Source organism: Taudactylus pleione, unplaced genomic scaffold (assembly GCF_031769625.1).
Source record: "Taudactylus pleione unplaced genomic scaffold, aTauple2 ptg000436l, whole genome shotgun sequence".
Lineage (NCBI taxonomy): Eukaryota > Metazoa > Chordata > Amphibia > Anura > Myobatrachidae > Taudactylus > Taudactylus pleione.
The window spans coordinates 4,444,140-4,467,364 of record NW_028284838.1 but is presented as its reverse complement, the minus strand read 5'-3'; the positions used below and the strand labels follow the sequence as shown (position 1 = coordinate 4,467,364).

General features: G+C 39.9%; 1 protein-coding gene across 2 annotated transcripts in view; it reads right to left on the bottom strand.

The window, feature by feature from the left end:
* PLCH1 (phospholipase C eta 1) overlaps nt 1–23,225 on the bottom strand; it is a 222,213-nt gene that overhangs the window by 86,110 nt on the left and 112,878 nt on the right. For both annotated transcript variants that reach the window (XM_088447686.1, XM_088447685.1), the window contains exons 7-11: nt 14,901–15,104; nt 13,738–13,858; nt 12,230–12,401; nt 7,888–7,995; nt 6,762–6,923 (exon numbers count right to left, since the gene is read on the bottom strand). In XM_088447686.1, coding sequence (XP_088303812.1) covers nt 6,762–6,923; nt 7,888–7,995; nt 12,230–12,401; nt 13,738–13,858; nt 14,901–15,104 — 767 coding nt within the window. The remainder of the gene's footprint in view (nt 1–6,761; nt 6,924–7,887; nt 7,996–12,229; nt 12,402–13,737; nt 13,859–14,900; nt 15,105–23,225) is intronic.

Sequence of the window (23,225 nt, the reverse complement as noted above, 5' to 3'; positions counted from 1 at the left end):
AAAAGTAATGGGACTATCAACTCAAAAGCTATTTCATGGACAGGTGTGGGCTATTCCCTCGTTATTTCATTATCAATTAAGCAGGTAAAAGGTCTGGAGTTGATTCTAGGTGTAACATTTGCATTTGGAATCAGTTGCTGTCAACTCTCAATATGAGATCCAAAGAGCTGTCACTATCAGTGAAGCAAGCCATCATTAGGCTGAAAAATCAAAACAAACCCATCAGAGAGATAGCAAAAATATTAGGTGTGGCCAACTCAACTGTTTGGAACATTCTTAAAAAGAAAGAACGCATCGGAGAGCTAAGCAACACCAAAAGACCTGGAACACCACGGAAAACAACTGTGGTGGATGACAAAAGAATTATTTTCCTGGTGAAGAAAAACCCCTTCACAACAGTTGGCCAAATCAAGAACACTCTCCAGGAGGTAGATGTATATGTGTCAAAGTCAACAATCAAGAGAAGACTTCACAAGAGTGAATATAGAGGGTTCACCACACCATTGGTGAGCCACAAAAACAGGAAGACCAGATTAGAGTTTGCCAAACAACATCTAAAAAAGCCATTACAATTCTGGAACAACATCCTATGGACAGATGAGACAAAGATCAACTTGAACCAGAGTGATGAGAAGAGAAGAGAAGGAAAGGAACTGCTCATGATCCAAAACATACCAACTCATCAGTGAAGCATGGTGGTGGTAGTGTCATGGCGTGGGCATGTATGGCTGCCAATGGAACTGGTTCCCTTGTATTTATTGATGATGTGACTGCTGACAAAAGCAGCAGAATGAATTCTGAAGTGTTTCGGGCAATATTATATGCTCATATTCAGTCAAATGCTTCAGAACTCATTGGACGGCGCTTCACAGTGCAGATGGACAATGACCCGAAGCATACTGCAAAAGCAACCAAAGAGTTTTTTAAGGCTAAAAAGTGGAATGTTATGCAATGGCCAAGTCAATCCCCTGACCTGAATCCGATTGAGCATGCATTTCACTTGATGAAGACAAAACTGAAGGGAAAATGCCCCAAGAACAAGCAGGAACTGAAGACCTTTGCAGTAGAGGCCTGGCAGAGCATCAAAAGGGATGAAACCCAGCGTCTGGTGATGTCTATGCGTTCCAGACTTCAGGCTGTAATTGCCTGCAAAGGATTTGCAACAAAGTATTAAAAAGTGAAAGTTAGATTTAGGATTGTTTACTTTGTCCCATTACTTTTGGCCCCTTAAAAAGTGGGAGGCACATATAGAAACCGTTGTAATTCCTACACCGTTCACCTGATTTGGATGTAATTACCCTCAAATTAAATCTGAAAGTCTGCAATTAATTCACATCTTGTTTGTTTCATTTCAAAGCCATTGTGGTGGTGAATAGAGGCCAAAATCTGAAAATTCTGTCAATGTCCCAATATTTATGGACCTGACTGTATATATTATATATTGTGATAGAAGCACTGGTAAAGTGGTCAATGGCAGATACATTTGTCTTAGATTGTTGACCTATGTGTTCTAAAACCCCCAGGAGAAGTCTGTTGTGCTAACAGACCAGAGTGTCGGATTTTGATAAAAGCTGGATTGGGTCCTGAGGGTGTGGATGTGAGGAGAGGGAGGGCTCCATCCACAGGCCACTGCAAGTGTTGGGTCTTTCAGCCTCATAGCAGGCTCCTAAGGGCTTGCATCTGGACATGGCTAATATAAGGTGGGTTTGTTTTTGGCTGAGTGTCTCACACCTGGGAGAGCAGGCAGACTAGCCTGTTCAGAGACACTTGGTTATAATCCTTGTAAGTACTATGCACGTGTTTCGTTGATGGTGAGGGCAATAGGCCCTACCATTATTATAGAGAGGGAACCTGCTGTGTAGCTAGTGCCCAGCCGGGCTAGGACTTATGTTTACGTTTTGTTTATGTTTGTGTATTTTGGCAAAATAAAGACTGGTTCCGCCCAGCTTGCACAAGAACCCCGGACTGGTGTGCTGTTTCCCGGCTGCTGTTTGTGGAAAAGAGGGAGTCCGTCTACCCCAGGAGAGGGAACCCTATCCCGGCCTTATCACAATATATACAGTTGGGCAAAAAAGTATTTAGCCACCCACCGATTGTAAGTTGTTGCACTTTAAAAGATGAGAGAGGTCTGTAATTTCCATCATAGGTACACTTTAACTGTGAGAGACAGAAGCAGAACAAAAAATTCCGGAAATCACATTGCATGATTTTTAAACAATTTACTTGTATATTCTTGCAGAAAATAAATATTTGGACACCTACCAAACAGCAAGAATTCTGGCTTTCACAGACCTGTTACTTCTTCTTTAGGAAGCTCATCTATCCACTCATTACCTGTATTAATGGCACCTGTTTGAACTGTTTAACTGTATAAAAGACACCTGTCCACACCCTCAGTCAGACTGCAACCTCTCCACCATGGCCAAGACCAGAGAGCTGTCTAAGGACACCAGGGACAAAATTGTAGACCTGCACAAGGCTGGGATGAGCTACTCGACAATAGGCAAGCAGCTTGGTGAGAAGAGATCAACTTTTGCTGCAATTATTAAAAAATGGAAGAAATACAAGATCACTGACAATCTCCCTCGACCAGGAGCTCCATGCAAGATCTCACCTCGTGGGGTATCAATGATCTTGAGAATGGTGAGGGATCAGCCCAGAACTACACGGTGGGACCTGGTCAATGACCTCAAGAGAGCTGGGACCACAGTCACAAAGGTTACCATTAGTAACACACTACATCGTCATGGATTCAGATCCTGCAGCACCCGAAAGCTCCCCCTGCTTAAGCCAGCACATGTCCAGGCCCATCTAAAGTTTGCCCGTGACCATCTGGATGATCCAGAGGAGGATTGGTAGAATGTCATGTGGTCAGATGAGACAAAAATAGAACTTTTTGGTATAAACTCCACATGCTGTATTTGGAGAAGAATGATGAGTGGCATCCTAAAAACACCATACCCACTGTGAAGCATGGGGGTGGAAACATCATGCTGTGGGGATGCTTTTCTGCAAAAGGGACAGGACGACTGATCCGTATTACGGAGAGGATGAATGGGGACATGTATTGTGACATTTTGGGGAAAAACCTCCTTCCCTCAGTAAGAGCATTGAAGATGCAACGTGGCTGGGTCTTCCAGCATGACAATGACCCCAAATACACTGCCCGGGCAACTAAGGAGTGGCTCCGTAAGAAGCATTTCAAGGTCCTGGATTAACCTAGCCAGTGTCCAGACCTCAACCCAATAGAAAATCTGTGGAGGGAGTTGAAAGTCCGTGTTGCCCGGCGATAGCCCCAAAACATGACACATCTAGAGAAGATCTGCATTGAAGAGTGGGCCAAAATAACCTGCTGCAGTGTGTGCAAACCTGGTCAAGAACTGCAAGAAACCTTTGACCTTTGTAATTGCCAACTGAGGTTACTTTACAAAGTATTGAGTTTAACTTTTTGATTGTCCAAATATTTTTTTTCCCGAAAGAATATACAAATAAATTGTTTAAAAATCATACAATGTGATTTCCGGAATTTTCTGTTCTGATTCTGTCTCTCACAGTTAAAGTGTACCTATGATGGAAATTACAGACCTCTCTCATCTTTTAAAGTGCAACAACTTGCACAATCGGTGGCTGTCCAAATACTTTTTTGCCCCACCCATGCCAATGGAACTGGATCCCTTGTATTTATTGATGATGTGACTGCTGACAAAAGCAGCAGAATGAATTCTGAAGTGTTTCGGGCAATATTATATGCTCATATTCAGTCAAATGCTTCAGAACTCATTGGACGGCGCTTCACAGTGCAGATGGACAATGACCCGAAGCATACTGCAAAAGCAACCAAAGAGTTTTTTAAGGCTAAAAAGTGGAATGTTATGCAATGGCCAAGTCAATCCCCTGACCTGAATCCGATTGAGCATGCATTTCACTTGATGAAAACAAAACTGAAGGGAAATGCCCCAAGAACAAGCAGGAACTGAAGACATTTGCAGTAGAGGCCTGGCAGAGCATCACCAGGGATGAAACCCAGCGTCTGGTCATGTCTATGTGTTCCAGAGTTCAGGCTGTAATTGCCTGCAAAGGATTTGCAACAAAGTATTAAAAAGTGAAAGTTACCATTGTAATTCCTACACCGTTCACCTGATTTGGATGTAATTACCCTCAAATTAAATCTGAAAGTCTGCAGTTAAAGCGCATCTTGTTTGTTTCATTTCAAAGCCATTGTGGTGGTGAGTAGAGGCCAAAATATGAAAATTCGGACAATGTCCCAATATTTATGCACCTGACATATATATATATATATATATATATATATACAGTATATGTATAGTGTTCATTCTAGCACCCTGCCCCTGTCAGAACCTGTGCAGTTCCTCTTCCCTGCCTGGGATGTCGCTCTCTGGTCTGGTGCTTTTAGCACACTCAGCTGATGCAACAAACTTCTGATATATAGACCAGAAAATGCTAGAAGCACCAGAGCAAAGAGTGACACCCCAGGAAGGAAATAGGAACTGCACAGATTGTGACTGGTGCAGGGTGCTAGAATGAACAATGAACACTATATATATATATATATATATATATATATACATATATATACATACATATACACTAACACACACACATATATATATATATATATATTATGGCACTATGAACACACTGTCCGATCACTGAGGCCAGCAGTGATCGGTACACATGGGCAATGGAGGCGGAGCTGAGGCCGGAAGGAGAGGGCGGGGCCGCCGCTAGGCTGTCCGGGTACATAGCAGCAGCCGCGGCTCGCTGCCGCTTCTAGCGTGATCACTATTGACCAGCATCCGCAGCGGGAGGGATGCCCGATGGCTGCCTGGGGACACAGCAGGAGCCTCAGCTACTGCTTTTACTGCAGGGGGTGATGTCGGCTGCCCGATCACTGCTGGCCACAGTGATCGGGTCACAGCAGGAGCCGCGACTGCTGCTTCTATGGGAGTCATTGCTGCCCTTGCAGCTGCGCCGGGATGGGGGTGACGCTGGGTGCCCGATCACTGTGGCCAGCAGTGATCGGGATATACAAGAGGGGGAGCCGAGGGTGTAGAGCAGGGGTGGGCAATAAGCAGCCCTCCAGCTGTTGTTGAACTACAAATCCCAACATGCATTGCAACAGTTTTAGCATGGTCCAATAGCAAAACTGTGGCAGGGCATGTTGGGATGCGTAGTTCTACAACAGCTGGCTGCGGAAAGATTAGCTTCCCACAGCCGGCTAGCGTGCGTTTCTGACTGGTTGCATCAGATGCGACCATGTCAGGGAAAGCCCAGTCTGGTGTGGTCGCATCCATGCGACCATGATGCCAGGTAAGTGGTTAAAGAGCATAATGCAGTAATTACTGTCAAGTACTTATACTGTAAATTCGTTAATAATACAAATATATTAAATGGACTGATAGAAGGGCACAATGTCATAATGCCTTATTCAGCTTTCCCACCAATAAGGACCACTTCTAGGAAAGTAGAACTGAAAATGCTCAACCTTATTGAAACTGTTAATATTACCAGAAAGGTAGGGAGCAAGAAAGTGAAAAAGATCTTTATATTTCACTAAAGTAGGTAATCCTACAGGGATGTTATTGCATTACCTATACAAGGTGAAATATTACATTTATTTTTAATTATTAGTATTTTGAGAATCAGTTACTTTAAAGCTTATTTACAAATTGTGTAGAGTGTAGACCTGCAATGCTAATTTATACTCGCATGTACACACCTAGTGCGCACCCACGCCATGGTCCAACGTTTTCATTCTACATGTACAGTGAAGCATTATACAGAAGCAGAATCTGACCGACGGCATCCTTACTGCCTAGGCAATCAGATCTTTAACATAACTATGGACTAATTGCCATGTTTTAACATCATCTACTAAATAGTACAGAAATATATATTTGTTTCAATACTTTTAAAACATTTACTTGATTTATAAATTCCATAATATGCATAATCGATCCGTTTCACGCACATAAAAAGTATTAACAAATACTTTTCTGTTGTAAACCTATTTGCCAAAAATCAGGTTTTTTTAAGTGGAGACATATGCAATGATATTGCCAGTGAGTTTGCTACATTTGCCCAAAATCAATACATTTGACTGGGCTCAAATCACATCCAAATCAAGAGAGTCAATATGTGTATGTCCATAAATTCAGCCATCGGATGGCCAGTGTCAGCCGGAGTGTTCTGCTGACCACACTTACAGACCTCATATGAACTTGTTCTGCATGCCAAGTAGCCAGTAGTGTTTCATTTGGAACCCCAGGTACGCAGTCAAATTACATACAGATACTCTGGCTTGTTGCTTTCACCGGGCAGCAGGATCAACTTGTTTGTGAGCAGCTTTATTGATCCACATGTCTAGGTTGCATTTTTAACTTCGGAAAAACACATCTAGGGGTATATTTACTAAAGTGAGAGTTTTTAGAAGTGGAGATGTTGCCCATAGCAACCAATCAGATTTTAGCTATTACCTTCTAGAAGGTGCTAGATAAATGTTAAGTAGAATCTGATTGGTTGCTATGGGCAACATCTCCAATTCTAAAAACTCTCATTTTAGTAAATATACCTCCTAGTCTTTCCATACACCAGTCAGCATCAAATTATTTATCAAAATATTGGTTTGTACATACATAAATAAAAAAATTACACAGACTTGACTTCTGCAAATTTACAATATAAAAAAAAAGCTGGAAAGAGCAGGTGTCTGATGTAAATTGGATAGGAGACTTGTATACCTGTTTTAGATTAACATTCAGGCCCTCATGCGTTGCCTTTAGCAGTGCTCTCACAGTGAAGCTGTCAGGATCCTCCTTGTCCCTTATCTGAGATTCCTTTAGTAAGGACTCTAGCTTTTTCCTTATGAAGGATTCCACTTGGTGTTCTGTTGTTCCATTGCTCTGCACAGGATTAAAACAAAGCCTATTAACATGTGGTTCATTCAGTGCTCAAGGCTAATTCATAATAATGTATGTAGCAATGCCAGAAAACGTGCACAGAATGATGTCTAAATGAACCAAATGCAGAACTTGCTTTCATAGAAATAAACCACAAACACACCACTGTAATAATCTAACGCAGAAAATGACAACTGTTGCTGCACACATCCAACTGTTCCATATTCAATGGAGTTTGGCACCTCAGGGCATGAGTCAGTGTGAGAGGAATGGCTGTGAGAGACGTGTCCTGAACTATAATCACATTCAAGTTTACATTAAAAATTGATGTGCAAACCTAGTTTATTTCCTAGTCAACAATCAACTTCTCATAAAGTCTGATTCACCCAAATAAAAGTAAGCTAAATTCATATGACATGGCTACTATTGCTTATAAAGTTTTTCTCATTTATTATGGACATTTGACATAAATACGAATGTTACAGTAGCTCCAAACTTACTTTATTTTTATAACTAGACACAACACAGTGGTATAGATGTGCCCACATACATCTATTCTCTGTGTGCTACAAGTCGCGCCACACATAATAATGCGGGAGCTCAGTGTGACTCTTTTTGTGCATCTTTCTACCTTCAAATGCATCTTATTCACACAGTGATGCGAAGAGACAGCACAAGCAGCTTCTGCTGATTAAAATGATATGCGGCATGCCTATGTTCTGTGTTCGTCTGCGGGTGCATCTGCATGCTAAATGCTACGTTACAGTGTCAGCGGCTGTAACACTGTAACGTAGTTATCATTACTTTGCCACAAGCACTTCCATATTTGTTTGCTTCCCATACTGTATGACATCTAATTCCTGTCCAGAAATTATAAACTGTAGTGGTTGTGTTTTCATAACAGGTTGAGATTAGCATACCATTAGATCGGTATTCCATTATATGGAATAAATAGGATTCCACTTACAAAACAATTGCTCAGTTTGCATTCCTCTTCTATCTCGTCTGCGCTGTCCTCGTCAGAGACCTCCCCCTCCTCAGCATCTTCTGCCAGGTCATAAGGCAACTTTTTCCCCTGTAATATATACAATGCAATCTGATCAGAAGCAGCATATTCTCAGATTATTAAATAAAATATCTCCAGACACAGCAAATGCGGCTTTAATGATGTGATCGCTCCATTTAGCAAAGGTGTAAATAGTTCCAATCTCACGTTCAAAATCTACTTTATTGTCTGGAAATGTATGATCATGTCGACATAACACCCATGTCAACATTCTGAATATCGACATTCAGGTGTTGGCATGCTGAATATTGACATTTTGTACCACACCCATGTACAAGTGTAAAAATGCAGCTCTGTTCTGTCATGTCAGGATAAGTGTGACACCTCCTGCTGTTACGGGAAGTGCAGAGATTTGTGCATTACTAATGTGGCATCCTCACAGTACTGTATGCACCTATCAGTGGGATGAGCTAGGCAGATCAGTGTGTTCCAAGATAGATGTGAGTTGGACCCATATGCTTTCAGTAATAAGATTATTAAATTACATTTATTCCCACTGTTTTGATGAACTGGTGGACAATACTCTAAATAATACATACAGGACCTCATTCAGAGTCGGTCGTTGCGGCCGCACGGTCGTAAGGGAAAAGTGGCCGGATTTGCAAATGATGCACTCGCAAGTTGCGTCCTTAAGATCGGATCGGTAGCTGGCCGACCAAGGGGAGGATGCGGCCGTAACACAAAAAAATACGCCCCCTTCTCGTACGCATTACACGTCATCTCTGGGCATATAAGGATTAATCGAGACCATCGGGAACCATCGAAACTGGTCGTAGAGCTTAAGGTTGACCATACCCTCTCTTAAGCACTACGATCATGTCAGTGTAAAAACCTCCCATGTCACGTGTGCCATGACACTACTTTGTTAATTATGCACTCCCATTAAACGCCGTTCGCATAATTAGGCACGCCTGCGTTCGGATCTCCACTCCCCCGTTTTCAAGCACCTTCCCCTGTTACCACCCACAAACGCCTCATTCTGTCACTCAAACTAACGACCTGGCTGTGTTCAAGGAGAGAGAAATTTCTGATCGTAGCAGCTAGTTTGCGCACGCGCATTGCGAACTTTACGCATGCGCAGTTTAGCGAACATCGGTGGCGTACGACCGTGCGGCCGCAACGACCGACTCTGAATGAGTTCCACAGTACCTTCCATTCAAATGTACCAGTGTCACACAAAAAAAAAATTCCCTCACTGTCACAATATATTTAGGCATACAATTCTTATTTATATAGTATAGGAGAATAAAATATGTTAAGGGAGGAGTAGTCCTAAGGTGTTAGTAAACAGGAATATAAAGAGCAATAGAAGCCCTGACCCGTTAGATTAGAGCCCTGCCTCAATATTCAAGGTTTTGATTTGGAATCTAGGATGGATAACATGGCACTCTGTGCAGGCGACATGCTGCTTTTCATCTCTGAGTAAATTACTTCAATCCCTAGTGCTCTTAAGATAATCAATCATTTTGGCAGATACAGTATTCAGGTATTTTAATAAATAGGGACAAATCCTTCATCCTTCCCCATAGAGGCTGGAGCCCTGTTAGTCCCCTTATATCTCTCCAATTGCAATGGGTACATACTTTTAAATATCTGGGTATCTAACAATCTGCATACATGTCTATTGAGCAAATAGATGGCCTGGTTTCCTGTTTGGTCTGGATGGACCATGGGGGTCCGTATTCAGCTTGTGGCACACACCAGGTCTTGAGTGTCGGGTAGCCATGCACTTCCTCATTTTAAGTTTTGCTATTATGCTTCCCAAATGGTGCATTTGTGGGCTTGGCTTATGGATCCAGATGCTAACGCTCTGCACGCCCTTATGGTCACGCAAGTGTCCACGGGTCACACTCCCCTGCAACTATTGGTTAGTGGTACAACATCTGGGAATCAGTTGCCGTTAGTGCACCGGACTATCCATATATGGTGCTTTACCAACAAAAAAAATAAAATGCTTGATGCTTTGGGTAGTCTGCAGGTATCCAACGCTTCAATTTGCTTTCAACAGATGCTGTACAATTATTTATACTACATAGGATATATATGACTCCTGACTGACTGTTCAGATTCGGAGGTAGATCTAGTTCGCACTGTCCAAAATGCAGGGCGGAGAAAGGGAGCTTTTGGCATCTGCTCTGGGATTGCCCTCTTATCAGATCCTTCTGGAACAGGGTGCTCAGGACAATTTCCTCTATGGGAATTCCCCGGGATATACTTACTGCTATTGTATGCATTCACATCCGTCCCTGCCCCAGTGGAGCTTACAATCTATATTCCCTAACACATGTAGACACACATACACACTAGGGATATTTTTTTGTTGTTGCGAAATTAACCTACCAGTATATTTTTGGAGTCATTAATATTATTAATTTCTGTGTACTCGCGATGGTGTGTATAGCCCGATCCTAGAAGGCTCCCTTGGGACCGGTTAATAATGCATGGCTGTATCTGGTAAATGAGACTGTTGCACACGAAAAGTTTGTATATTTAGCTAGAAATGTAGAAAAAAGTTTGACCGCATTTGGATTAAGTGCTTTATTCGGCCTGCACTGTCATATACGGCAACGGTTGCGGAAAGAGGCACAATTGAGGTACATTCTATTTCTACCTTGTTGACACTTATTGTATTACTAAAGAATACAGGCTTAAAACATTACTATGTGCTCTGCATATTGCAAATGCATAAAATTAGAACAATTGTATCCAAGGTAAGAAATGAGCCACAATATAGTGGGGCCAGTTAAAACTAATCTAGCAATTGTGTAAAATTATTGCAAATGTGAGACCCTACTTAATGTTCCAAGTAGAAAAGTGAGTTAATATCTTCAGCACAGTGTTAAGCTGGGTACATACTTACCTGACCCAGGGTCATTGCGCCGACCAAGCGACCGATTTGGTAAGCTATACGCGCTTACCAATCAGCCAGTCAATATTTCTGGCCAGATATCACAACTGAGTGGGCATTTAAATGTGCCCGCCCAGTTGTGATGACCGTGTCAGCAGTTCCTGTGGCCAGTGTACAGGTGGTCGGCGGGTCACCCGTACCTACATGCATATGTACCAATATATCTGGATGATATGTCAGCATTCGCTGTGCTGCACGGCCGACCTGACAGGTCTGTGAACGTCATTGTTCACAGATATATAGGGAGTACACACCCGCCGAGGCACTAGCGGTATACTGTTTGTCGTCCGAGCAAACAATATATCGACAGGTGTGTACCCGGCTTTAGTAAACAGCCAATTCTTCATCCTGTACATGCTCCCTATGTTGTGCAATGCTAAGAATAAAGTAAAGTAAAGAAGTAAAATTAGGTGATCATCAAATATTTCCATTCAGAATTAATTTTGCTGCTACTGTAGCTATCCATCAGCCTTCAGGCTTAACATCAAAACCTGATAAATTCTGTTTATTTATTTTTTCTTGAGATTAATTGTAAACCTTTTATGAATTTATCACTATAGAGGCAACATCTGTTTCATGCTGTGGAATATTTCAGAAACATGGGACCTTATTCAGAGTCGGTCGCGAGCGCTGAGCACTCGCAACCGACTCGATGTTGGTCCACAGGGCATGCGCACAACGGAGACGGCTCCGCCGTGCGCATGCGCGAGCCCCCGCTAACGACGGATCACCCGTCGTTAGCAGGCTCAAAGCAGATGGAGCGAGCTGTCGATGTCGATTGACAACTCGCTCCGTTTGCTGGGCGGGCAGGGGGCGTGCCCGGCCAAACGGAGGCGTTCCTTTCGGAACGCTTGCCGTTTTGTGGGAGTCCCCACTGACATCATCAGTGATGTCAGTGGGGAGCTTCCTGCTCAAACAGAGCAGGAAGCTCCCTGGGGCTTAAGGTTGACGAGAACCTACCCTAGGGTCTCGTCGTAAGCCCCGATGGTCTCGATGGTCTTGACCATCGCGACCATCTCCCTTAGCGGTCGTTAGAGCTGTGGGTGTTAACCCACAGCCTAACAACCGACATGGAGGCGGCCGTTCAGGATGCAAGCGGCCGTCCTGTTTCTGAGCGACCGCTTGCATCCTACGACCGCCTCTGAATGAGGCCCATTGTCTCTTGTGTCAGTTATCTAGAGTCTGCACCACAGTATGGAGAAAATACTATGCTGATATATACATTTAAACCTGGTATGCCTCAGTATATGTTATGAATTAAACAATGTATTTTAAGAATGATTACTCTTTGTTATGATGTTTCACAAAAGAGTATTGTTGCAAATTACTCTTTACCTTTACTAGTATCTTGCCCTTTAGGCTCTGGGGGCTGGGAAGCTGTTTACATTCTCCAAGTGGAACGGACGATAAATCAAGTTTATCCCCAAATATTTCTTTCAAGTACTGAGCAAGTTTCCTTTGTTGCTGAATATTGCAATGGTTTTCAATAGAGAGAATGACAGGATACCTACAATAAGAAAGAATAAAGAAAAAATACTTCAAAAAGACATATTAATCTCTAACTGAACTAATGCACAGCACAGACAATAGCAAAAATAAAGTGAAAAAATATTACACTGAGTAGAGTATACACTATGTGGATGATGTCACACTTCAAGCATCTATGATGAATTAGCTGTAAACAATTTGTGTAACACTATAAAAGCGTTTTGCAATATATACAGTATTATTGTTATATTTACTTGAAGTCTATCACTTTTGTTGCTATATGGATGTTCTGAAGCTGGTAAGACATACAAATGGAGGACTACTACATTTAAAATACAAATTATATTGATAAAGAGCATATACTAGAATCTGAGATATTTACGTAAACGTTTCAGGGGCCTATCAGAAATGAGTTTTTGAAATTAGAAATTTTACATATGGTGACTATCAGGGCTGCCATCAGAAATTGTGGGGCCCGGGACTGACAAAATAGGCAGAGCCCCCTCCGTCTCCCCTCATTCCCCTCTGTCTCTCAGTGACTCCCCCCCTCACACACACACACATTCCCTTGTCTCTCAGTGCTCCCCCCACACACACAGGCACATTTCCCTTTATCTCATTATTCCCCACCATTCCCTTCTTAGTGGTAACATTAATATAATGGGAGTCCTCACCAGTGAAAAAATTGCCCTGTTAAAGTGATGGGAATGTCCGTGACTTTCCCCAACCACAGCCAGCTCCTCAGGATGTTCAGGAGTGGGGACAGCGGTGGTGTAGTAATCGGGTAGCACTCCCCTTCGCATGGTGAATGGGCCATGGGGCAGTCTGGGAGCAGATGAGAGGATGGCCCTGGTCCTTATCTGAGCTGGAAGATAAGCATAGTGGGGCCTGGGCCAGGAGTTCAGTGCAGCCCCTACAGGAGGAGCCAGGGGTGGCCCCCCTCTCTACCCAGGACTCCAGTTCCGTCAGTCTCCCCCTGATGGCGGCCCTAGCGACTAGGCTGCAATCCTAGAGGAAGGGACTCTCTAGCTGGTAGTTCATGCAATATCAGCATATGTTTGGCTAGTAAAATACTCTAATGCCTGATAATGACTTGATGTAGAAGCAGTATGCACATTGAATGCAAACTGCAAATTCCAAACCCACAGTTCACATCATACGGCGCCTATTCACAATTGTGCCGCAAACATATTTATGGCCTTCATACTGGTGAAATGTACACACGTAAAATGACTCCGGCATGATCTAGACAAAACTGGTCACGCAGATATGGTGCCAAATGGTACAGTAAGTAATCCCTTTGTTTAGTGCTTGCCACGGTCCCTATTTTATAAAAGCGAAAAGAGGCCACATACTCGTTTTTGACAAAGGCATGCTTGTTGATGGCCTCAACGACATCTTTAAAAGGGATTTTTGAGGTGAGTGTGTATCCATGGTGTACAACTGGCTCGCCATCTGCTCCATCCCAACAGTCCACTGTTGAAATAAGAAAGAACTTCTAAGCAGGGCAGGATAGGTTTAGGCAAGCTGTAACAATCCAACTGCTAAAAACAACAACTGCATCTAGCAATGTGATGCCTTGTTCCAATTACATATAGATAACCCAATTTATAGGTAACGGAAGAAAGCAGAAATTATTTTGCGCAAAGGAACACAGAGGGATATCCATTTTTTCAAATAGCCTGATACTCGTATGACAAAAACTCACTTCCCACTTCAACAATCCAGCAGCTAGTAATGTCATTCTTTGAACATTTGAGTCTGAGATACACTGTACAGTGTTTAATGCACGTGTATTTAGAAAGTGCTATTTTATGTAAAGAGAAGTGAATGCAGATACGGGGTTGGAGGAACATTTCCCCTGCAAAACAAGATATATGTCTAGAACTTGTCACGTGTATAGTATAATATGTCCAGAAGTGAGACGTAGAGTTAATTAAAAGACCTGGATATAAAATAGGAACATTAGATGTAAAATAGGTACATTGGATGTAAAATAGGTACATTGGATGTTATAATCACATCCCAAATCACAGGCCACAATAGCAACAGAGCTTTGCTGCATAGTAAATTAGTAATACAGTTTTCAAAAATGTTATATCTGTCTTATTGCATTAAAAGACAAATTTATACTCCAGTTAGCTCTAGCTATCATAACATGGTATAGAATATATATTCACTGCTGATATTATTGTTCATTGCCATTGATTTTATTAAACTATAGAGGTTTGTATTACTCTTCTTTATTTTTCTATAGGACATGTTAATAACTGCTAATTGCCCTGTTTTAATACAAAGCAATTAAAATACTTGTTTCTGAAAGCTTTATACCTTCATTACAGCAGGACAAAACAGCAACACACAATAGCAGCATTAAGATGATTCATTAGTGAAGCAACAAAGGGATTTATAATGCTATTAATACAAAAGCCTCAATTATTAAACAAATGTTTGCAATAGGAAAATAAAAGGTGCTCTCCGACATGCAATAGAAAAAAACACAATAATAATACTATACCTTCTATGCATCGGCAGCCATCTTGTAACACCCAAGCATACATGTCCACCTTAGACTGGGATAGAAGTTGGTCCCCAGTTAAATAAGTATTATGTGATGATGCAATGTAGTAATTGCACAGAGGCTGATCCATATCCTGGTAAATTTCTCCATGCAAAGGGTTAAAAATGTCACCAGCGGGACTTCTCATGAAACTGGTAAAACCTTAATGCAGGAAAAATGTAAATGCTGTTATTTCTCTTGTGCAACCATAACAGACATATTATTATGTAATAAAGACTTAACAATTTTAAACCAAACATGTTGTTAATGAACACATTTTTCCATATAAACTTGAGTAACAGACAGAAAAAAGGCAATAACAAAGCTTAGCCTGGTTTAAAAATATGAAATTTATACTACAACATTCTGCAGCAGAGAGCCTTTCTTCTTGGTTGCAGAGGTAATATACTCATTTTACTTTATTCTTTGAACTATATATTACTGTTAGATTAAATTACATACGTATATTTACATTGTTTTTAAAGGACACCTATTTATTTCTAAAAATATATAAAGTAGAATACAACATGCTGTGATGTACATCAGGTATATTTTAATGATACATACATAAATATACAAAATTTCAGTATCTCGTCCTGTCCCGCACACTAGTTTGGAATTACTAAATAGAGGGGGGCTCTGTCTGTAAATGCATTAATGCAGCAATGGAGGAAAAGAAAAGGCCCCAATAGCTACAAAATTAGGAGTAAAGCCAATATTCATCAGGCTGAATACATAACTGAGTATGTGCGGTCTATGATACATGTTACAGGAAGGGAGAGAAAGGTAACCAGTTTCTGAAGATGCACTCACAGATTCTTTATTAATATATAATGTAAACTTCATTTAACAGGACTAGATTCTACTGCTCTGATTTCAAAACAGCGAAATACAAGGGGGAGATCAACACTTGTATATCACATAAAAGACAATGACCTATAACAACAAAGGGATGTGACCAGTGGCGTATCTATTATGGGTGCAGTGTGTGCGGGCCACACGGGCCCCCGGGTCCAGGGGGGCCCCACACCGCACACCCTGCACCCATATTTTTCTAAACTTACATGTCCATGGTCCCATGTCGGGTGTCAACACTGCTCAGAACACCGGAAAATGGCTGCCGTGGATATTTTTCCGGTGCTGCGCGCATGCGCAGTAGATTCTGGGCACACTCTAGTGCCCGGAGTCTACTAAGGCTCAGATGGCTGGCCAGCCGCGTCAGTCGGCTGCCAGCCACTGGGGAGAGAGGAGGGGGCCCCGCACGGGGAGTGCACACGGGCCCCCTCATCTCTTAAGACGCCCCTGGGTGTGACGGTGAACTCCTAATGACACGTAGGTTGAATTGTCCAGTGAAGGAACAGTTAAGGGAATTCTCATATTTAAGGGGTTGGTGTATGTAGAAGATACGACATAAAAACTATTTTGAGAAATGTGCGATCAGTATTTATATATATATACTTTTAAAAAACATTTTTGATTTAAAGATTGATGGAATAGTTAGAATTTTACAACCAAACAAAGGAGAGGTGTACAAATTGCCAGTGAATGAACGCACAATGCTAGCAAATGAACAGACAAATCCAGTAAATTAATAATATGACTTACATCAATAAAACATAGTCAACAGATCTCCTCTAAGTTTGTATGCATTAAAATTTAAGATTACTGTATTAAACCTAAAAATGTTATTTCACTGGCTGAATCACCCTACAACATGTACTGTATATAATATCCTTACGTGTCAAGCCACGTAGACTAGGATAAAAGTACACCTTATTACAGTTACTATATAAATTGGTATTTTTATTATGATGTACTTTTTCTCTATTACTATGTGCACACAGAGGGCCTGATTCAGAGCCACTTGCTCTGACAGAGCGCTCGCTCTAAATCAGGGCCCGGGTTTTTTTTTTTTGGATCGGCCTATTGGCCGCTCGCATAGCTGTGGGTGACCGCCCACAGCTATTGCGAGCGGCCATGATGAAGACCATCGCGACCATCGGGCTTGCAATGAGACCCTTGTGGTAGGGTCTCGTGGCCGCAAGTCCCAGAGAGATTTCGGCTCTAACAGAGCCGGAAGCTCTCCACTGACATCACTCGTAATGTCAGTGGGGCCGCCCCCAAACGGCAGGCGTTCTCATGGGAACGCCTCCGTTTGGGCAGCCAACCCCTGGCCCACCCACCAAAGGGGGTGAGCTGTCACTCAACATCGACAGCTCGCCCCCTTTGGTGCGAGACCTGGAACGACGGATTTCCCGTCGCTAGCCGGGTCTCGCGCATGCGCACGACGGAGCCGGCTCCGTCGTGCGCATGTGCTGTGGGCCACCACCGAGTCGGTTGCGACTGGGTCTGAATCAGGCCCAGAGTGTTGGCGAAAGGAAAATTAACTTGTAACATATACAGTAGCGATACACATATAGTTACAAACAATTAAGCCTGACAATTTTCATTTGGCTACCAATTTCTTGCAAAATGTTCTCTAAAATATGGCCACAAACTGAACTCCATAGTCTCCATAGACAATTCAAAAAGTGGAAGACCTTAAATCAAAATATTTCCCTAATGTAGAGATCAGACATGGAATTTCCTGGTTGAAGATTAAAGTGTATTGGACACTGATTAGGGATCCCCAAAAGCAAAGTGGTGGTGGAATAATCAGGTTGAGAGTAAACTTTACCGGAAAAGAAGTTGGAGTAGCGCTAGAACCTGATATGCCAGTAGAGAGCAACAAGAAAGAGCTTGACATAATAATCACTATTATTGAAAACTCTGGCTTTATATATTCTCCTCCTTTTTTCCTCAAAAAGGTCCTGTAATGTAGAGAATGATGACTGAATGTTAGGCTTTTTATGGATGTAAGGGATCATGATATGTTCACTATGCCATTGGTGCAGCGTCTAATAGGAATCCTGAACTGAGTCAGTTGATCCTACAGGTTACAGATCTCAGGCTAGTCTTAGTAAGTAATGATTGATAGACAAAATAAAATTTGATACCAGCCATTGTCAGGACAGGCAGTTTAGGATCAAAATCAGAATTCAACCCAAGGTCACAGACAGGCTGCACAAGTACAAAGCTGGGCAGGGTCAAGGAGCAGAACATTGGCAGACAAGCTGGGTCAATTCATTGTAATTCAATAGAAGTGAGAGAAGCTAAGACAACTTGTGGTAAAGAACCTGTTGCTCAGGCACTACTCAAAGACCAGATGGTCTTATTTATCAATGAGTTTTATCATTCACAACGCATGATAAAACTTTTTTTCAATAAGATGACAGTTAGGAGATGATTGGCTGGAGCACCGTTTATCATACACAACGAGTTTTATCACTCGTTGTGAATGATAAAACTCATTGTTAAATAAGGCCCAGAATATCTTAAGTACCGTGTGTATAAAATTAGTAAGGAACCAAACCAGTTATGTATAAAATTAATAAGGGACCAAACCAGTTATGTATAAAATTAGTAAGGAACCAAACCAGATATGTATAAAATTAGTAAGGAACCAAACCAGTTATGTATAAAATTAGTAAGGAACCAAACCAGTTATGTATAAAATTAATAAGGAACCAAACCAGTTATGTATAAAATTAGTATGGAACCAAACCAGTTATGTATAAAATTAATAAGGAACCAAACCAGATATGTATAAAATTATTAAGGAACCAAACCAGTTATGTATAAAATTAGTAAGGAACCAAACCAGATATGCATAAAATTAGTAAGGAACCAAACCAGATATGCATAAAATTAGTAAGGCACCAAACCAGATATGTATAAAATTAGTAAGGAACCAAACCAGTTATGTATAAAATTAGTAAGGAACCAAACCAGATATGCATAAAATTAGTAAGGCACCAAACCAGATATGTATAAAATTAGTAAGGCACCAAACAGATATGTATAAAATTAGTAAGGAACCAAACCAGTTATGTATAAAATTAGTAAGGAACCAAACCAGTTATGTATAAAATTAGTAAGGAACCAAACCAGATATGCATAAAATTAGTAAGGAACCAAACCAGATATGCATAAAATTAGTAAGGCACCAAACCAGATATGTATAAAATTAGTAAGGAACCAAACCAGTTATGTATAAAATTAGTAAGGAACCAAACCAGTTATGTATAAAATTAGTAAGGAACCAAACCAGATATGTATAAAATTAGTAAAGAACCAAACCAGTTATGTATAAAATTAGTAAGGGACCAAACCAGTTATGTATAAAATTAGTAAGGAACCAAACCAGATATGCATAAAATGAGTAAGGGACCAAACCAGATATGTATAAAATTAGTAAGGGACCAAACCAGTTATATATATAATTAGTAAGGGACCAAACCAGATATGTATATAATTAGTAAGGGACCAAACCAGATATGTATAAAACTAGTAAGGAACCAAACCAGCTGTGTATAAAATTAGTAAGGAACCAAACCAGATATGTATAAAATTAGTAAGGAACCAAACCAGTTATGTATATAAATAGTAAGGAACCAAACCAGTTATGTATATAATTAGTAAGGGACCAAACCAGATATGTATAAAATTAGTAAGGAACCAAACCAATTATGTATATAATTAGTAAGGGACCAAACCAGATATGTATAAAATTAGTAAGGAACCAAACCAGTTAAGTATATAATTAGTAAGGGACCAAACCAGATATGTATAAAATTAGTAAGGAACCAAACCAGTTATGTATATAATTAGTAAGGGACCAAACCAGATATGTATAAAATTAGTAAGGAACCAAACCAGTTATGTATATAATTAGTAAGGGACCAAACCAGATATGTATAAAATTAGTAAGGAACCAAACCAGTTATGTATAAAATTAATAAGGAACCAAACCAGATATGTATAAAATTAGTAAGGAACCAAACCAGTTATGTATAAAATTAGTAAGGAACCAAACCAGATATGCATAAAATTAGTAAGGCACCAAACCAGATATGTATAAAATTAGTAAGGAACCAAACCAGTTATGTATAAAATTAGTAAGGAACCAAACCAGTTATGTATAAAATTAGTAAGGAACCAAACCAGATATGTATAAACTTAGTAAAGAACCAAACCAGTTATGTATAAAATTAGTAAGGGACCAAACAAGTTATGTATAAAATTAGTAAGGAACCAAACCAGATATGCATAAAATGAGTAAGGGACCAAACCAGATATGTATAAAATTAGTAAGGGACCAAACCAGTTATGTATATAATTAGTAAGGGACCAAACCAGATATGTATATAATTAGTAAGGGACCAAACCAGATATGTATAAAACTAGTAAGGAACCAAACCAGCTGTGTATAAAATTAGTAAGGAACCAAACCAGATATGTATAAAATTAGTAAGGAACCAAACCAGTTATGTATAAAATTAGTAAGGAACCAAACCAGTTATGTATATAAATAGTAAGGAACCAAACCAGTTATGTATATAATTAGTAAGGGACCAAACTAGATATGTATAAAATTAGTAAGGAACCAAACCAATTATGTATATAATTAGTAAGGGACCAAACCAGATATGTATAAAATTAGTAAGGAACCAAACCAGTTATGTATATAATTAGTAAGGGACCAAACCAGATATGTATAAAATTAGTAAGGAACCAAACCAGTTATGTATATAATTAGTAAGGGACCAAACCAGATATGTATAAAATTAGTAAGGAACCAAACCAGTTATGTATATAATTAGTAAGGGACCAAACCAGATATGTATAAAATTAGTAAGGAACCAAACCAGTTATGTATATAATTAGTAAGGGACCAAACCAGATATGTATAAAATTAGTAAGGAACCAAACCAGTTATGTATAAAATTAATAAGGAACCAAACCAGATATGTATAAAATTAGTAAGGAACCAAACCAGTTATGTATAAAATTAGTAAGGAACCAAACCAGATATGCATAAAATTAGTAAGGCACCAAACCAGATATGTATAAAATTAGTAAGGAACCAAACCAGTTATGTATAAAATTAGTAAGGAACCAAACCAGTTATGTATAAAATTAGTAAGGAACCAAACCAGATATGTATAAACTTAGTAAAGAACCAAACCAGTTATGTATAAAATTAGTAAGGGACCAAACAAGTTATGTATAAAATTAGTAAGGAACCAAACCAGATATGCATAAAATGAGTAAGGGACCAAACCAGATATGTATAAAATTAGTAAGGGACCAAACCAGTTATGTATATAATTAGTAAGGGACCAAACCAGATATGTATATAATTAGTAAGGGACCAAACCAGATATGTATAAAACTAGTAAGGAACCAAACCAGCTGTGTATAAAATTAGTAAGGAACCAAACCAGATATGTATAAAATTAGTAAGGAACCAAACCAGTTATGTATAAAATTAGTAAGGAACCAAACCAGTTATGTATATAAATAGTAAGGAACCAAACCAGTTATGTATATAATTAGTAAGGGACCAAACTAGATATGTATAAAATTAGTAAGGAACCAAACCAATTATGTATATAATTAGTAAGGGACCAAACCAGATATGTATAAAATTAGTAAGGAACCAAACCAGTTATGTATATAATTAGTAAGGGACCAAACCAGATATGTATAAAATTAGTAAGGAACCAAACCAGTTATGTATATAATTAGTAAGGGACCAAACCAGATATGTATAAAATTAGTAAGGAACCAAACCAGTTATGTATATAATTAGTAAGGGACCAAACCAGATATGTATAAAATTAGTAAGGAACCAAACCAGTTATGTATATAATTAGTAAGGGACCAAACCAGATATGTATAAAATTAGTAAGGGACCAAACTTACAAGCTAGCATGCTGCTGCACTAGAATGGGAATGAGATAATGCTGGGCAAGTGCTGTATGAGTGGCGTATCCCAGGTGTGTGCGCAGATAAGTGAGAACTAGAATTGAGGGATTAGTTTAGATTTAAATACTAAGGCTATGAAAGGGCTCGGATTAAGACTATTGTGTTAATTTAGAGGTTATATTAGGAGATATAAGCAGATTTTAACACCAGTACTGTGAAGCTCCATCAATAGAAACTCTATAGCTTTGATAAATTATAATTTTCCGGGTTTTGATACTGTTGGGCTCAGGGAATATACCTTTTTTGTCTCTCTATGTAATATCAGTGTTGTAAGACATACTTTCCCAACCCTTCATAATAAGTTACAACTGTCTTTCAGTTAATATTTAGTAAAATGTAATATTATGGCCCATATTACTGTACATCCAGGTAAGACGCAGCATGCAACTTGGTCAAATTAAATTCACTTTTGTTGTGCTGTATTTGCCATTTCTGAATGGCACCCAGGGATGTTACTAGGCATTTCTGGGCTACATAGTAAGGGCTTCCACGAACTGCCCAAGGGTGAAAAAGAACATTTGCACATGGGGCTTTTACACACAAAATAACTCTGGGCCCCGCAGGAAATGAAGCCCCTGCTACTACGGTAATGAGCCTTTGGTTGAACCCACTCTAGAAAATGTGAATAAAATGTTTGATAAATAGCTATGCAAAGAATAAAGGACATAATTGCCAGTTGATACAGTATAGCAAAGGAGGATAAAGCTTGTGCAATCTGACCTATTTTTCAAATTTGTACTGATGGATACAGCTGAGAATGTAAAATAAAGTTAGTTTCCAAATTAATGTACCATCTGTGACCTTGTTTTTAGAACCTTAGGGCTTCTGCAATTATTGTGGCATCAAATAAAATAAGCCAATCATTTCCAATTAATTAGTTAATAAAAAGTTCCAGAACATTCAGTAGTTAAAATAAAATCCTTTAATATATCACCATCCAAGGCAACTATTATACACAAGCTGTCTAGCAAATGTACCATGCTCCAAGACTATAAAGACTATTAGAAAATCTTTATTACAATTAGGTGTGCGAGTTCGGTTTTATTTGGTTCTTATCACCAAATTATCGCAAGTTCGGACTAGTTCGGATTTCTCTTATTGGCTATTAAAAACACGTGACAGCCGTATAGCCAATATGATGCCGTTTTTGAGATCCGAACATATCAGAGTAAAACCGAATGGCACATTTCTAATTATAATAGGAATACAAATTACAGATCAAACTAGCAGTACTTTAAAATCTTATCTACCCAAACATGTTGATTTTTTTTAGAAGAAAAAAAAACAAAGAGAACTACATATTGCCAGCACCATAAAGGGTGGCATTTTATTGTTTTGTACAAACCGCACTGGTCACTAGATTTCTGCATAACAGTGCATGCGCTAAGGTCTATGCATGCAAGTGCTGGGGAG